The sequence below is a fragment of the Cervus canadensis genome, chromosome 13 (genome assembly GCF_019320065.1).
Source record: "Cervus canadensis isolate Bull #8, Minnesota chromosome 13, ASM1932006v1, whole genome shotgun sequence".
Taxonomy (NCBI): Eukaryota; Metazoa; Chordata; class Mammalia; order Artiodactyla; family Cervidae; genus Cervus; species Cervus canadensis.
In genome coordinates this window covers 27466907-27485315 of record NC_057398.1, presented here as the reverse complement: position 1 = coordinate 27485315, position 18409 = coordinate 27466907, and the positions used below count along the sequence as shown (strand labels likewise).

Here is an 18409-nt window from a genome sequence, read left to right as displayed (position 1 = left end):
AGGAAAGGCAGGCTAAGAGATTGGTTCTTTCCTTTTATGTGTCAATATGCAAAGTAAGAAGCAACCACCAAAGTGACCAGTGAGTTTTTCAAAACATCATTAGGAATCTTTGATTTAAAAAGGTGTTGATGTGCTTCAATCCACTGAAGTCATTGTTTGGTTTGAGGCTCACACTACGCTACCTCAGGGGTTGATGCAGGTTGGCTCCTATGTTTTTTGTTTTTCCAGGTGGAATCCACACGGTAATGAATTGTAACCACCTATGTTTGTATTGCATTGGTGTGTTCTTTAGACAAACAACTCTGTGTCTTGGTTTTCCTTCCCGGTACAAGGAAGTTGGACAAAATAAGCTCTGGCACCGTTCCCACTCAAAACTCCATTTTATAGCATTTTCACCACATATAACATTATAGTTTAGTCACATGTGTATCTAGTCATGTCTGATCTTTTGCAACCCCATGGACTGTAGCCAGCCAGGCTTCTCTGCCCATGGAATTTTCCAGGCTAGAATACTGGAGTGGTAGCTATTTCCTTCTCTAGGGGATCTTCCCGACCCAGGGATCAAACCCACATCTCTTGCGTCTCCTGGAGTGGCAGGTGGATTCTTTACTACTGCACCACCTGGGAAACCCTTCCAGTCTTGTAACTAAATGCAGTTACCAACATCTTTTACAACCTTTATAACCTGGTGGCTCAGCTGGTAAAGAATCCACCTGCAATGTGGGAGATCTGGGTCCGATACCTGGGTTGGGAAGATCCCCTGGAGAAGGGAAAGGCTACTCACTCCACTATTCTGGCCTGGAGAATTCCATGGACTGTATGATCCATGGGGTTGCAAAGAGTTGGACATGACTGAACGACTTTTACTTTCCTTCTTATTTTGCAAACATGGAAATTACCACCCAGTGATACTATTTTTTTTCTACTTCTTCATACTTCATTTTCCCCCAGTAGACTTAAAGCTGTAGTTCTCAATTAGGGATATTTTTCCTCCCAAGGGACTTTTGACATTGTGTAGAGATATTTTTTATCATCACACCTGGGAGGGCTACTGACATCCTTAGGTAGAGGCCAGGGATGCTGCTAAACAGCCTGCCATGCATAGGACAGTCTCACCCCTTCATATAGAAGCTCTCCAGCCCAAATGTCATTAGTGCCAAAGTAGAGAAACCCTGACTTGAAGCAATCCATAGAGATAAAATCATATTTCTTTTACTGCTATGTTTATTCAATGAAAAAAAGTACATATAAAATTGTACACATCTGAGCATTCAGCTATACACGCAGAAGGATGATGGGCCAGTCTGCTTACAACCTATCTATAGAATTTGGTCATTTGATGTGCTTTTCCTTACTGTTTCTCCTTCAGTCTTATTTCTGGCTCCTATTTTTCCCCTTGAGACCTTTCTATTATTGGCCTAAGGGAGATTAATGGACAATTTTTACTGCTTTCAGGCCAACGGAAAAATCTTAGGTCTCAAACTTTTTTTTTTAACTTGGGAAATAAACATTAAAAACAAATTTTATCCTAAATAGCAGTTAGTTTTTTTTTTTGGGGGGGGGTGGGGTCTCAATTCCTATTTGCTATTTTAATTGATTGAGTGGATATTTTAAAAAAACTTAGCATTACTTTTCAAATTATTGTGCTCTTCTGCTCATAGCATCTCCTGTAAGATATATATTCCTATATCTTTTTCTCTGGTGTATTTGTGCTGATTTAAAAGGAACCATTTGGTGCTAAAATGAATTTATCATTGGCAACTGCTAGAACAGTGGGTCCTTTTCTGTTCAGAAAGTCAATTTATGGACTCATACTTTGAATCTGATTTTTAGAACAGACAATTTGTCAGGAACAAAAAACTGCAGCTTTTGTCTTTTTTGTGGTTGTTGTTCAACTTTGAAAGAGGCAGCATTTAGATAAGGCAGGTACATTTATTCACTTGTTCATATCAAGTATTCACACAATTTCTTTTATCAACACATATATCCACAGCTTGTCAAGTTTTACCCAAAATGTGAAAGAAAGAGCTTGCTATCACATTATATGATTTTTCTCTCTTTTGTGGTTTATTAAAGTAGATGCTGATGATTTTTCTTCACTGGACACAATTGTCAAGGATGCATTCTGAAATAAGACATCTTGAAGACAAACACTAAGAACATTTTCTTGAGCCTAAAGTTCCCACCCACCTCCCAAATTGTATACAGTATTGAGCCCAGCTTATGGTAAAGAATCTGCCTGCAGTGTGGGAGACCTGGGCTTGATTCCTGGGTTGGGAAGATCCCCTGGAGGAGGGCATGGCAACCCACTCCAGTATTCTGGCCTGGAGAATCCCAGGAACACAGGAGCCAGGCAGGCTACAGTCCATGGGGTCTCAAGGAGTCAGACACAACTGAATGACTTTCACTTTATCTCTGAGATGCATGCTGTATTGTTTGACATTGTTTTTGTGTTTTTTTTTTCCCTGATAAGGAAAACTATTGCCATAACTTTTGCTTCCCAAATTGTATTCTAGTTGTTTTGTTACATACCCTTCCATTAGTTCTAAGTAGGCTTTTAAATAATCTAAAATTTCTCATAGTTGACTGGAGTTTGTAACTACTACTGACTTTATTTTCTTTTTTACATTTTTTATATTACAGTTAATAAATTCCAGGTTTCAATGCACAGAGTTAGGACTAGGGAATAGAGAAAAGGAGAAAGGGAAGAGATATTTGTCTATATCATGCCCTGGAGAATTCAATTTATAGTCTGCATTGGGCATGGATTGGAAAACAATCTTTGTAAAAGTGACAGTTCTTTAAAGTTCTTAAAAATGGTAAGTACCACCCTCAGACTGATCTCCAAGCATGATTGTTTCCTGCTTCTTTTAAAAAATATTTAAATTTTATCTGTTTATTTATTTGGGGCTTCCCAGGTGGTGCTAGTTGTAAAGAATCCACCTACCAATGCAGGAGACACCGGAGACATGGGTTCCATCCTTAGATCGGGAAGATCCCCAGAAGTAGGCAATGGCGACCCACTTCAGTATCCTTGCTGGGATTGGGGAGCCAGGCTCTATGACCCGAGTCCTCACTGCCCAGGAGGATGGATTTTCCTTTGTCCAGAGCGGAGTTTTTCAACCTTGGCACTGTTGACTTTGGGGTAGAACAGCTCTTTGTTGTGGGGACTGGCCTGTGCATTGGTGAGTACGTGGCAGAATCCCTGCTCTCCTAGATGTCAGTCAGAGTCGGACACAACTGATGCGACTTAGTAGCAGCAGCAGCCCCGCTCCAGCCATGAATTTGCCAAATGCCCCCTGGAGGGGAGGTGCAAATCAATCCAGTGGTTAAGAACCACTGATCTAAGGTAAAAGCATTCAGTTCTGGCATTGGCTTGAATCCTTAGCAGTGTCACTGGGAGCTGAGAATCTTTTGTCTCATGTTGCATCTGGGAGTGGGTCAGCTTGTATCAGTGTCATCCACCTAACTGCCTTCCTGGAACCTGCAGAGTTCCAGGGGGTCTGACGAGACACAGAGCAGTCAGCTGGTTTGGCCCCGAGGAAACTTCTGCTGCCAGGGCTATGTTTTAAAGGTGTCTGGTGTGCATGTATATGTGTTATCTCGGGTGGCTTTTCTGGATAAATTTGTATCTATGTATTGCACAATCTGTATTTCTATGTCTTTCCCTTCCTCTCTTGGTCAGCTTGCTTCACAGTGTCCAAAGAGAGCAGGTTTCCTGACCTCTGCCCTCTATCGATTATTGGAGGATCTGAGCCTGATGTGTTGCTGCTCATGGTCAGGTACCATCCCAGCTTCAGGTACTCTAGGATATAATTTTCTAGGCCAACTACATTGCTGCAAAGAGATAGGGGAATGGCTTTCTCCTGTTGGCTCAATGTGAAAGGTATCTCTGAATGGTCTGACTGTGTCTTGTGAACTGCCACCCTCACAGGTGGCAAGAACTTTGGGGAACATCCACCGCTCCACCCTGAGGCTCTAGCGAGGGGATGCAGGCTTCCCATCAGAGGCACAAGCTTCCCTACCAGGAAGTGGACATGAGGAGGTCTGTGCTGAGTGTTCCAAGCACAGGGACCCATCCTGGACCCATCAACCTGGTTCTCCCTGCTGCCGTCAGGTGCTGGGACATCTTGGTAGCTTGCCTTCACTGGTGATCTGTGATCTGAATGCACACAGAGAGAAAGCTGATGGACAACTTCATCAGTGAGCTGTAGGACTTTGGCCAATCCTTGTCTGTTCTGGGTCTCTTTCTCCCTCTAGAGAATATAGGGTTTGGTTCAATCACTATTCCTTGAAGGATGTTCTGTGAAAGCTGACCCTGAAAGATGCTTTGTGGGGAGAAAAGTTTCAGTAGCCAAATGGGTTTGGAAGATGCTGCAGCATCTGCTTGGAGATTCATAATGTGTGCAAGTGTAGGAGAGATTTTCTGGAATTCTCTGCACCCAGATATTTATGTGGCTCACTCCCCACTTTTCCTCAATGTTAGTTCCCTCGGAGACTTTTCCTGATGACCCAGATTGGTGATCCTGTCTCTCCTGCCCCATTTTTCTTCACATCCTTCTAGTTTTCTGCCATGACATCATATTTTGGTTTATTTGTTTATTATCTGTCCTCCCTCCACCCAGAATATGGCCTCTGTGTCAGCCGGGACTTGATCCACCTTTTTTTTTTTTTGCAGATTATCCCTACTATGTGCATGTGGCACATAGTAGGTTCTCCATAAAAACGTGTTGAATGAATAGACTTTGCTTAACTTGGGGATTCCCAAACACAGCTCATCAAGGATGTTTTCCCCTTCTACCCATTACAATCCAGGGAAATATGGCTGGGGACTCAAACAGGAAGAGGGTGGCTAAAACCCTTAGAGCTGTGCTCACTTTCTTAGTACCAGCCACTCAGTTCTGAATACACTGACCACTCAGCATTAGGCTGAAAACAAAGTGGACTGATTTGTCCACTCTGTGCAATGGGAGTTGCCATCATGTGCCTTGAAGAGTCAAGTCTTGTGCAAGGCTGACCCCAGGACTTCCTCAACTGGCCTTACCTATGCATCCCTGCAGCTGTTTCCCTGGAGATGGTTTTCTGCGAGGATTCCTTACAATCTATTGGTGGCGCCTAGTGAATTTTCCCCAGACTTGTTTTCGGAAATGATTGTGAGGACTGTCTGCTAATGCAGGGGACAAGTGTTCAATCCCTGGTCCAGGAAGACTCCACATGCTGTGGGGCAACTAAGCCCATCCGCCACAACTACTGAGCCCATGAGCCACAACTACTGAAGCCTGAGAGCCCTAGAGCCCACACTACAATAAAAGAAGCCACTGCAGCTAGAGAGTAGCCCCCACTCACTACAACTAGAGAAAGCCTGCCCGCAGTCACAAAGGCCCAGCGCAGCCTATTAATTATTTATTTAATTAAATAAATTAAAATCTAAAAAAAGAGAAATGATTGTGAGGCTCATGCTTGGAGTAGTGCTTGGATCTTCAAGTTCTCTATCAGGGGACAGTGGTCTAGTCACAGCCACCACGTGGCTCCCACTGTCTGTGCAGCTGTAGCTTTGGCACTTTACCTGTGTGTTTCTCCGGCACCCATCTCAAAATGAGTCACCTCCATTTTGCTAGTGTAGAGATCAAGGCTCAGAGGGATCCAGTTATTTGCCCAAGATCATCCTTCTAGTGATAAAGAACCCACTTGCCAATGCAGGAGACTTAAGATATGTGGGTTCGATCCCTAGGTTGGGAAGATCGCCTGGAGGAGGACATGGTAACCCACTCCAGTATTCTTGCCTGGAGAATCCCCTGGAGTGAGGAGCCTGGTGGGCCTCAGTCCCTAGGGTCGCACAGAGTCGGACACGATTAAAGCAACTTAGCACGTATGCATCCTTCTAGGAAGCAGCAGTGCTTGGATTAAAACAAAATCCTCCCTGATCGAAAGCCCATCTCTCACCCTCTGAGCTTGCAGACAGAACAGAGGCTGTCCTTTCATACATCTACACTTAAATACTTAGCGCGATTTGTCCTAGGAGCTAAATGGGCCTTGTCAGGGCCCTTAAGGCAAAGAATGAGACCGTTAATCCTCAGAAGGGCTCTTTGAGTACTGTCCTTTGTGGCCTGTGGTTTGATTGATTCACCCATTTCCAGGGATAAAGCTGTGTCGCATTTTCAATTTCGCTCTCTGCACTTGCGGGTTTATTTTGGCTTTGCCATCTCAACACTTGTCCATCTAGAACCAAGGCTTTGTTGTCGTTCAGTCGCTAAATCATGTCTGACTCTTTGCGACCCCATGGACTGTAGCCCTCTAGGTGCCTCTGTCCATGGGATTTCCCAGGCAAGGATCCTGGAGTGGGTTTCCATTTCCTCCTCCAGGGGATCTTCCCCACTTAGGGTTTGAACCTGTGTCTCCTGCATTGGCAGGCAGATTCTTTACCACTGAGCCACCTAGGAAGCCCAGGAACCAAGGTATCTCAGGGCATTTGGCAGCAAGCAGCAGAACCCCACTCCAAGTCATTTCAGCAAAAATAGGACTTTACTGAAAGCAGCCTGGGGCATTCTAGAGACCCAAAGGGCAGCGAATGAGGTCAGACAAAGGAGAACCCAGGAGAGGCCAACCAGCTGATCTCTCTTTCTATGGACCATTTTCACGAGTCTCTTCTTGCAGACCAGCGTTCTCTGTGCACCTGGCTGCCTGGTGGTTTTCAAGTTTATTATACCCAGAGCAAGTAGCCAGTCCAAAGTGAGCATGATCATTGTCACCCAAGGCCATGGGACCCACTTTGGGAAACACTGTCCAAGTGAGAACCTTTCCCATGGAGAGCAGGGCTTCATGCTGTATCCCTAGAGCCCAGAATGGTACCTGGCTCATAAGGTATTTGTGGAGCTCGATATGTATTTGTGGGTGCACCCAGCTGACTTAGCTGTGCACACACACACTCCAGGCAGTGCTCTGGGCTGCAGTTACAGTCATGTCTCAACATGATCTTCTGCCTCTGTCATCTGCTTGTGGCTCCCCTTCATCAGAACTGTAACCAGTCTGAGAAAAGTGAAAATCAGAACCGAGACCAAGTGGAGTGTCCACTGTGAGACCAGTACTACCTACGATGCAAAGGCAGTGCCCACCTTCAAGGACTTGGGCTAAATTTAGGATCAGAGCTTAAAAGGGGGAATTTACTGGCATGACACAGCATCTTTTGTGGAACCCGGGAGCAGACGTACAGCAGGGCTAACCAAGGGACCAGGACCAAGGACCAGAAAGTCATCTAGAGACAGTCATCTCTGAAGTCTCATCTTCACCTCTGCCTCTTTCAGCACTCAGCTTCTCTCTCTGCTAAGCAACTTGCCCTGCTTCACTCACTTGTGGCCCCCTAATCCCCGAGACCACATTGCCCAGCCAGCCTCTCCATTCCAGGACCTGGGAGAGATGAGCCTAGCCTAGCACAGCTTCTGATTGGTTCTCCTGGGTCAGGTGAACACATACCTACCAGCTGTGACTTGAGAGGGTGGAAATCACAGGACAATGACATGGCTGCTGAGGTTCTTCCTTTTGGGTGAGGTGGGAGTGCTAATGGGGAAGTTTTTTTGCTCTTTCATAGCCCTGGGACCAGTTAGGGTCCAGGGACAGGTGGGTGGCTTCTTGACTTTCCCCGCTTGACCTGCTTCTCTGCCTTTCTTCTTTTATAAAAGATTATTTATTTGACTGCACCAGCTCTTAGTTGCAACATGTGGGTTTTTTTTTTTTTTTTTTTTCAGTTGCAGCATATGGGATCTATTAATAGATTCCTGACCAGGAATCAAATCTGGGTCCCCTGCATTGGGAGCGTGGTGTCTTAGTCATTGGACCACCAGGGAAGTCCCTGCCTTTCTTATATTTTCCTTAAGAACAAAAACACAATGGAGAGAAAAGGAAGGGCCAGGGTTTTCTTCTGGTTTTCACCTTTTTAGCTCTTTTTTTTTTTTTTTTTTTTAGTCAAAAGATAGAGAGCTCTGATAAGTCTGAACCAGTGAACAAACAGGATGAGTGTGCCCTGGGGAATTTTGAGGTGAAAGTGACTTCCTGCTTTGGTTTTAATTTAATATTGCAGAGAACTTATTGCTACATTCCCAGCTAACATTCTCTCTGCCTTGCTTTTAGACAGAGGTGCATCCATGCTCCATAGTTTACCTACTAAATATCCACGATCTATTCTCTGAGCAACATAAAATAATTTTCTACTTGATCGTTTCCAAGCATACAAAACAAATAGGGTCATTGATGAAATTTCCGTGTGTGTGTGTGTGTGTGTGTGTGTGTGTACGCATGCACTCAGTCATGTCTGACTCTTTTTCAACCTCATGGACTGTAGCCCATCAGGTTCCTCTACCCATGAAATTTTCCAGGCAAGAATACTGGAATAGGTTGCCATTTTCTTCTCCAGGGGACTCTTCCTGACCCTGGGATCAAAGCCATATCTCTTGTTTCTCCTGCTTTGGCAGGCAGATTCTTTACCAGTGTGTGCCACCTGGGAAGCCCCCAATTTCTAAAGCACTCCTGCCTTATAGGATCAGTCCAGAAGCATTCAGATCAAAGCAAGGGCTAGTCTCTAATGAGTTGAAGATTGAGTCCCTTGTTGGTTTCCTAAAGTCACTGTAATGAATTCCCATGAGCTTTGTGGTCTAAAACAACAAACTTACTCTCTTCACGGTTCTGGGGGCTGAAAGCCCCAAGTCAGCATCAGCTGGGCTGAAATCAAGGTGTTTCAGGAGGACTGAACTCCTGTGAGTGCTCTAGGGAGGAACGATTCCATGTCTCTTCCAGCTCTGGTGTGTGTCTCTTGTGGGTGTCTCTTGACTTGTATGTGCATCACTCCAGTCTCTGCCTCTGTGGCCACTGTCTCCTCCTTTCCTGTGTGTATAATCTCCTCCTGCCTTTCCAAGCATACTTCTGGATGGGTTTAGGACCCACTTGGACAATCCAGGATAAGCTCAACTCAAAAATCCTTAGTTTCATTGCATCTGCAAAACTTTACCTTTTAAGGCAACGTTCTTGGGTCCTAGGGATTAGAGCCTGAGATCTTTGGGGCCACAGATCAACCTACTGCAAGCCCCAAACGTCTTTCTCTCCTGAGGAGGGTCTAGGCTGGGCAGACACCCTGACAGATGTCTACCAGAGACCAGATCAAGAGCCCTTGTAGAAGGTCACTTCCTTTTTCATTTTGCTTGTGCTAGGTCTTCATTGTGGCACGTGGGTTTCTCTTGTTGCAGACCATGGGCTCTAGAATGCAGGCTCCGTAGTGGTGATGCATGGGCTTAGTTGCCCTGTGGCATGTGGGATCTTAGTTCGTCAACTAGGTGATTCAACCTGTGTCCCCTCCAATGGGAGGCGGATTCTTAATCACTGGACCACCAGGGAAGTCCCTAGAAGGTCATTTCTCAGCTCATTTGGAACCTTGCTCCTCCCTTTTCTTTTTTCCTCCTGTTTGTCCTCCAATCAGGGGGAAGCATTAGGAGTAGACGAAGGCCAAGTCCAGCCCAGAGATACATGGAGAGGCCCTGGGTGGCTCAGGGGTGGACTGGTATCCCAGGTATCCCAGGTACCTCTAGGTATCCCAGGTATACCAGGATACCTCTAGGTATCCCAGGCCACCAAGCAGACCCTTGTAGCTCCCTGTTTATAGATGGATTTACACGAGGAAATGAAAGGTTGGGATTTCGGCACTGCTGCCAATTCTGTTATAAGAGGGTGCTTGACCTTCTAATGGTTGCTCCTTCCCTCCCACAGGAGCTTTTAGGAAAACATTCAGGGCCTGAGAATTTGCTCTCCCAGCCATGCGCCTAGCCACACAGACCCCTAGCAGCCAGCTCCAGGCTCATCAACACCAGGAAGGGAACTTGTAGTTTTATTTTCGGTTTTGTGTTTTTTTTTGGCCATGCTACATGGCATATGGAACTTCCCCAACCAGGAACTGAACCCATGCCTCTGATGTTGGAAGCATGGAGTCTTAACCACTGGACTTAATCACATCCCAGAAAGGGAACTTTGGACTTAGATCTGACTTCCCAGACTCCTACTCCATGGTCAAGACCATGACCCTAGATGTCCCCTCATTTAGCCCAGCCTCAGCAGTCCACTGTCCCCTTGTATGTTCTCGTTTGTTGAATTTCTCTCCTGGGCTCCACAGGTAGGCACTCTGCCTTTTCTATGAGGACACCTGCACCCTGCATGATCATACAGCCCATCTGGGTCAGTTCTCAGGAGAGGAGCTGTCATAGGACGTTTAGACAGGTAGAGAGCTGCTGTCTAAATATCCAGAACTTTCTGTTGGGCATGTGGGTTGACAGGGACACTCTCAGCTCTTGGGACACACAAGTCCTCATTTAAAGTCTGAAAGAGCCCTTTCCACTGAGTGGCACAGTAGATTGTGGAAGAACTCAGGCCCTGGGGGCCTAGGTTCAAATCCCAGCTCTGCCACTTATTAGTGGTGTGACCTGGGGCCCCTTAATTAACCTGATTCTCCATGAACTAACCCACAGTAGGAATACCTGGCTTGTGTGGGTGTGTGCTCTGTGGTGTTCAGCCCCATAGATTGTAGCCTGCCAGGCTCCTCTTTCCATGAAAGTTTCCAGTCAAGAATATTGGAGCAGGTTGCCATTTCCTACTCCAGGGGATCTTCTCGACCCAGAGATTGAAGAATCTCTTGCATCTCCTGCATTGGCAGGCAGGTTCTTTACCACTAGCACCACCTGGGAAGCCCAATACCCGGCTTGGGTACCGTTGAAAAGGGATAAATATGTGAAGTGCTTAGCACAGCACCTGGCATATACTAAGTGTTCAGGATATATTAGCTAGTATTGTTCTCATTGGTGAGATTTCTCCCTAAGCAAGTCAGTGTTGGAAGAGCTGTTAAGGTAATTTAGCACCAAATGTACGACATATAAAATATTTTATTACAAAAAGCTCAGTTGCACGGCATTTTAGAAGGAACAGAACATCTCAGATGGCTTTCCTTTTTTTTTTTTGCCAATACATAGGAGAGACTAGTAAAAGTCTACCAATAAAACTAGGATTTTATGCATCCTTAGGTCTTGAGGCCTCAAAACAACTGATGGCATCAGGGGCTCTGAGAACCCCACCTGGGTCTCACCCCCATGTAATCATCCAGCCTCTTGTTCAGCTTAATTCATGACATGGGCATGTCCTTTCTGCAAAGCTGGTCATCTTTCCTACCCACAGTGCAGGACTCCAGGGAGAAAGTGAAGGCATAACTTATTTTCTCTTGGAAACAAAACAGTCCTAGTGGAAGCAAAACAAAGCCATGATCTAAGCCAGTTGCTACATATCCTTTCCTAAGTAGACGGAGGAGTATTGTCCCCAGCAATTCAATGTCAAGGAAGGACAAAGGGGAAGATGCCGGCACTGCTTCCCTGGATGGGGTCACAGCTTCACAAGATCTGAGGCAGCAGCTCTTTCTGATGCACCTGTGACCAGAGGTCCTAGGGACCGCAGAGTCACTCCCCAGTCCTAGAATGCCCTCAGCTTCTGGCCCCATCCAGATAGCTAAGTACACACCTGGCCCCTCCGCTTCTCAACTGTGGCTGAAGTGGCTTCATTCAGGGTCTGTTGGTGCAGAGGACGAGAAACAGGAGGGAATCCGCCTGGGAGGGGCCGTCAGTCGGGGGGCCGGGCATCAGGGGCCTTCTCCTGGACCTCATCGTACTGTGGTGGGGGTGTCAAAGGCTCAATGGAGGGAGGAGGCACGTTTTTGTCTGGCAGGTTGATCCGAAAGTCTTTGAGGTGAAGCTTTTCGGATTTTATCCTTCTCACTTTCAGCGGCTTCAGGCGTTTGGACAACTTGGAGTTCTGCCTGTCGGGGGGGTTCCCTGGGCTGGTCTCCATGTCGACCCTGGTTGTGGTGGGGCTTGTCTCATCCAGCCCCGTCAAGGACTCGTAGGAGGGGAGAGAGATGCTCATCCGGGGGTTCTGGTCCGCGTCCCTTGCTTCCGAGTAGTTTGCGTTCATCACTTCCTCGTAGCTGGGGACATAGTACCGTGAGGAGGCCTCCTCCTCCTCCTCCTGGCTGCAAGACAGCAAGCACAGACATGGGAGGGTTAGCATGTATTTGAGTCACTTACGATCACAAAGAGATGGATCCTAGACCACATGTTGCCACTGGGACCCGGTATACCAGCCTTGTTAAAAACAGGTGTATCTAAGGAGGAAGAAGAGCTATCACTTCACCTGTTGGCTACAAGCCAGACACTGTTCTAAGTACGTATAAACTAATGTCATCTTCCTAAAGACACTATGAGTTAGGTACTGTTGGGTTGGTCAAAAACTTTATTTGGGTTTTTTCCATTGGATAATATGGAAAACCCAAATGAACTTTTTGGCCAACCCAATATTGGTATACACATTTTATGGATGGGAAATTACAGAATAATTTGAGATACATGTAAATTTTATATTCCAGATATTCTTTCTCTATCCAGAAACCACTTTGCTTCAAATTGGCACCTGTTTCATGTATGTTTATGTTGTCTATGGTCAAAGGACGTCCATCTGGGCATCAGAATAGCCCACCTGGCATGCTGTTAACATATGAGGCTAAAAGGCAGGGGAGGTTAACACTTTTCATTTTATGGATGGGAATACAGATACATTGAGGTCAAGTGACTTGGTCATACCTTTAATGATGGGTGACTAGTTTTCCTTTGTTCTTTTTTGTATTTCCCAAGTTTTCTAGAATATGCCTGATTATCTTTTACTTTCAGAAAATTTGTTTAATTTTTCCAAAATAAAAACAACTCTCTAGATTGCCGGGAGAAATATCAACAACCTCAGATATGCAGATGATACCTAATGGCAGAAAGTGAAGAGGAACCAAACAACCCCCTGATGAGGGTGAAAGAGGAGAGTAAAAAAGCTGGTTTAAAACTCAACATTCAAAAAACTAAGATCATAGTATCTGGTCCTATCACTTCATGGCAAATAGATGGATAAAAAGTGGAAACAGTGACAGATTTTATTTTCTTGGACTCCAAAATCACTGTGGATGGTGACTGTAGTCACAAAATTAAAAGACACTTGCTCCTTGAAAGAAAAGCTATGACAAACCTAGACAGCATATTAAAAAGCAGAGACATCACTTTGCCAACAAAGGTCCATATAGTCAAAGCTACGATCTTTCCAGTAGTTATGTATGGATGTGAGAGTTGGACCATAAAGAAGGCTGAGCACCGAAGAATTTATGCTTCTGAGTTGTGGTGTTGGAGAAGACTCTTGAGAGTCCCTTGGACAGCAAGGAGATCAAACCAGTTAATCCTACAGGAAATCAGCCCTGAATATTCATTGGAAGAACTGATGGTGAAGTTCTAATACTTTGGCCACCTGATGCGAAGAGCTGACTCATTGGAAAAGACCCTGATGCTGGGAAAGATTGATGGCAGGAGGAGAAGGGGGCAACAGAGGATGAGATGGTTGGTGACATCACTGAGTCAATGGACATGAGTTTGAGCAAGTTCTGGGAGACAAGTGAAGGACAGGGAACCCTGGTGTGCTGCAGTCCACGGGGCTGCAAGGAGTTGGACACGACTTAGTGCCTGAACAATAACAATATTCTGCTATATACCTTTCCAGATCCTTCTCTAGTCCCATAGCCACAATGTCTGATGTGATGAAGACCTTAACATGCTGTGTTATAAACCTCCTTTTCTCAGAGATACAGATCCACATTAGCAAATATAGATTGGCAGTGGCTGCAGAGAATTCTACTGAATGGGCATGTTATAATTTAGCTTGACTGATGGATATTTAGTCGTCACATCTGTCTATGCTATTTTCAGCAAGGCTCTGATAAATCTATGAGTACAGACCCCTTTGCACTTTTGTGACTGTGTCTCAAAGATAAGCTCTTAGGAAGAGAATTCATAGGTGCACACATCTTTAAAATGGCCAGTTACAGTGAATTCCCCTTCAGTAAGGTTATGTCAATCAACCCCTCATTAGCAACTCACTTCCTTACAAATCTTTAATCTGGAGGACAGTCTATCTTGGCCAGTAGGTAGGCAAAGAATTACAGTGCCTTTTGTTGGTTGTTTGTATTTCCAGACTAAAGAGACTGAACAACTATCATTTGAATGTCTATGAAATGCTTGTTTGTGTTCTTGGTCCATTTTCCAACTGTGTGTTCTTTAACATTCATTTGTTAGGGACCTTTAAAAAAATTTTTTTTTATTGTGATAAAAGTCACATAATATAAAGCCATATTTTAACCATATTTTAACTGTATATTTCAGTGGCACTAGTACATTCACAGTGTTGTGCATGTCTCACCATCATCCATTTCCCAAATTTTCCACCTCTCTAAACTGAAACTCTCCCCATTAAACACTAAGTCTCCATTCCCCATCCCTACCCCTATCTCCCACCTCCCCAACCTCTGGGCCCTGGCATCTACCATGTACTTTCTAATTCTATGAATGTGAGGTACTATTCTAGGTACCTTGTATAAGTGGAATCAAACAGTATTTGTCTGCATTTGCTGTATATTGGAATGCATTTTTAAGGTTAACTTAATATCTGTCCTACAAACAGACTGTACCTTCTTCCCCCGACCCCACCCCATGCTATACAGTAGGTTCTCATCAGTTATCTATTTTATACACAGTAGTGCTCTTTTTATACTTGGGCTATCAACTTTTATCTTATGCCCACAATTTAGCAATTGCTTTTTAAATGTGTTCGTAGCATTTTTGGTCAAATAGAACCTAGCTTCCCAACCTTTCAACTCAAAGCATAAACATCCAGGGCACTGGGTAAATGGACAAGCTTCCAGTGGGGAGGCTCTGGCCACCCCAGGTGCCATGCAGGTCCCCTGGGGGGGGGGTGTCAAAATCTTGACACAACTGTAATCATCCATTCAAACTGTATTATTTGGGAAACTCTGGGATCAAAAGATAAAGTCATTTGTAAAACAATGAACTGTTTCACAGAAGCAGTCATGGGAGACAGCCCCTTAGATTAAAATGTTCTCACCATCGCTGAGCCTTGAGCCCGTGGGTATGCATGTGGGTGTGTGTGTCCATCCCCTGTCTGGGTCCGGTTGGCCATCCTCACCTGTCCTCCTCGTGGGCGTGTGGTTCAACCCCCGGGTGCTGGATGTGTGCCAGCTCCTCGCCCTGCCGCTGCTTCCTCTTGTCCCGGATGCTCAGGCAGATGGAGAGCAGGAGCAGCATCACGCCGGCCCCGACCAGCACGTAGGCCACAGAGAAGGTCTTGCTCTTAAGGATGCCGCTTCCTACCTCTGTCTTGTTCCCCTGAGCAGCCGGCTTTTCTGCAGTGCTGAACCCAGGGACCAGGTTCCACATGGCCATGATGACCCCAAGGACCAGCATCCCCAGGCCGATGGCGGTCAGCGCATAGTGCGAGCCGTTGGCTTTGGACTGGGCCATCATGCCAGCAGGAGTGGGGCAAAGTCCAGGTTCAAAGAGAGAAAATAAATAAATAAAAAGCAGCAGCCGCAGCAAAACGCCCTGAACGAGAGCCCTAGTGCCACACTAAAAAAACGGCGGCTGGACTCTTGAGGGATGGTTGCAAGCCAACGTGAGGCATCCTGTGTGGACGGCTATGTCCGGGAGGCCTGCGAGGAAAACAGAAAGGAGAGAGCAAAGTCACTTCTGATTCAAGGCGCTCTGCTGAATGCAGTGGCTGTGCTCCTGAATAGGGGCGGGTGGAGGGGGGGTGCAGGGGGGTGGGTAGGGGGAGGCAGGACTGAGTCATGGTCTGGGCTGGGCTCGCCTCTGATGCATTCCAGACGTCTTACATGCTCCTGCTCCTTCTGTGATCTGCCTCCTCCACCAGAAAAGGAGAAGCCAGACCTTTCCCTGCAGGAGGCCAGAAAGGTCAGAGTTGCAGGTCATTCAGATATTTTGTGGGATTTAGTGAAGTGCAGTACAATCTTACCCTCTCACCAGCTATGGTGAGAGTGAACCATGGCCTGCCTGAGCCATGTCAATATTGCCTGGCTGACCGGCATCAGTCATGATATGACCCAGTGGAAGGGGCCTTCTGTGATGTGTTCACCACCCTCAGTGGCTTCCCATTGTCGGCAGCACAAAATCCAGGCTCCCTGGAATCCTGCTCGTGGCGTGCTCAAACTGACCCTGCCTCTCCCACTCATCTTGCACCTTGCCCCCCTTCGCACACTCCCTCCAGTGTTTCTGCCCTTCTCTGATCAACCCTGCTCAGCTACCCTTCTGTGTCTCCTGCAAGCCCCCAGCATCTTCTGTGGCAAATCGCTTTCTTTCTGGCACCACATCTTTTTCACTCTGCTTCTGGAACATAGCAGCACCCTCCCTCCCCCAATGCCTGCTGAATCAAATGAATGAAATAGCCAGATGAAGCTGTCCTGCAAGGCATGCTTCTTTTCAGCCACATTAAATTTTACCTTTTTTTTTTTCCTTCTCTCTTAAAGGGTGCTTTTCTGTTTATTTTTGTCTGGCACAGCATGTGTGGCATGTGGGATCTTAGTTCCCCAACCAAGGAATGGAATCTGTGCCCCCTGTATGCGGAGCAGGGCGTCTTAACCACTGCACTGCCAGGGAAGTTCTGAGTTTTGCTTTTCCCCAGGGAAGTTCTGAGTTTTGCTTTTCTTAAAGGGGCAGAAACCTGCACATCCATCATCTTAGCTGTTGTGCCCAGCTGGATGAAAAACCCTCTCCTGTGAAGCAGCTCTGAGACCTTTGGCTCATGGGATCAGTCAGCTGGGAGTCCATAGCAATCTGCTGGCAGGGAGAGGAAGCCTGATAAGCCAGTGACTTGAAGGTTTGAGATTAGAACACTTTCAGGGGGCTGGAGGACCAGCGAGTGAGGCTCCTGGCTAATTATTCCTCAATACATTATCCCTGGTACAGCAATCTTTGCAGAATAGTAAAACTTTACAGCTGTTTAGATGGCCAGGGTCCTATTTGCCATTCCACATTCTTTCCGCTCCTTGCAAAAAGACAGCTAACCAGGCCACGTGAAATCTGATGCTGCCGAGATATTTTCTCATCAAGCACTGGGCTCCATCTGAAACTGCCCACTTTGTTCAAAAATACTCTAAAAATAATTGGGATAACATCCTCTATCGGCTTGAAGTCCATTCCTTCTTTTTTTTTCTCCAACTCAACAAATATTTCACATGTACCTGCTAAGAAGTGTTCAGTACTAGAGAAATACTGATGAACAAGTTAAAGATTAGCGGGGAGGTTTCAGGCTAGCAGGAAAACAGTCCACAGGGAAGAACAATAAAGTAGGAAGAAAGAGAGAAAAAAAATAAGGCATAACCTGTTTTTAGGACATATATTAAGTTAATCTTAAGGCATTCCAATATACATTGGGTGCTAAGTTGTTTCAGTCATGTCTGACTCTTTGGGACCCCAAGGACTGTAGCCCACCAGGCTCCTCTGTTGGGATTCTCCAGGCAAGAATACTGGAGTGGGTTGCCATGCCCTCCTCCAGGGGATCAAACCCATATTTCTTACATCTCTGCATTGGCAGGCAGATTCTTTACCACTAGCACCACAAGAGTCAAATTCATAGAGTCAGAAAGTACATTGGTAGATGCCAGGGGCCAAGGGGTGGGGGTGGGGAGGGGGAATGGGGACTTAGTGTTTACTGGGGACAGGGTTTCAGTTTCAGAAGATGAAAAATTTGGGAGATGGGTGATGGTGATGATGGTGAGAACTGCACAACAATGTGAAAGTACTTAGTGCCACTGAACTGCATAGTTAAATATGGTTACAACCGTGTGTTTTATTTTGACTTTTATCACATTAAAAAATATTAAAAAGGCCTTCCCTGATTGCTCAGTGGTCAAGAATCTGCCTGCCAATGCTGAAGACATGGGTTCGAGCCCTGATCCAGGAGATCCCACGTGTCATGGGGCAACGAGGCCCATGGGCCACAAGTCCTGAGCCTGTGCTCTAGAGCCCAGGAGCCACAACTACTGAGCCCATGTGCCCTAGAGCCTGGCTCTGCAACAAGAGAAGCTACTGCAGTGAGAAGCCTGCCACATTAACTAGAGTAGCCCTGTCTCACTGCAACTAAAGTCCCTGCAGCATTGAAGACCCACAAAATAAAACCAATGAAGACCCACAGCTAAAAATAAAATAAAGTAATAAAATTTTAAAAAATTAAAAAAATAATGAGAAGAAAGTACAGGCACTGTGGCACTAGGTAGCCGGGGGTCCTAACTCAGGCTGGAGGGCATATGGAGAATCTCGTGAGAGAGAAGCCCCACTTCACACATTAGGGTCTGCTCCTGAATGTGCTATACTATATGGGTCGACACAAGTGCATACATACATGCACACACATGCCCATGTGTTAGTGTATGACCATACACGTGTGTGCATGCAGAACACTGAACAAGAATCCTGTTAGAGACACTTGCAGTGAG

At 45.9% G+C, this 18409-nt stretch overlaps 1 protein-coding gene across 1 annotated transcript in view; it reads right to left on the bottom strand.

Moving 5' to 3' along the window:
* Window positions 1-10895: 10895 nt before the first annotated feature.
* Window positions 10896-18409, bottom strand: part of TMEM51 (transmembrane protein 51) — a 54955-nt gene continuing 47441 nt past the window's right edge. Inside the window, exons 3-4 of the mRNA XM_043485646.1 lie at window positions 15085-15607; window positions 10896-12046 (exon numbers count right to left, since the gene is read on the bottom strand). Of these exons, the coding sequence (XP_043341581.1) occupies window positions 11638-12046; window positions 15085-15422 (747 nt within the window). The 5' untranslated portion in view covers window positions 15423-15607 and the 3' untranslated portion in view covers window positions 10896-11637. The remainder of the gene's footprint in view (window positions 12047-15084; window positions 15608-18409) is intronic.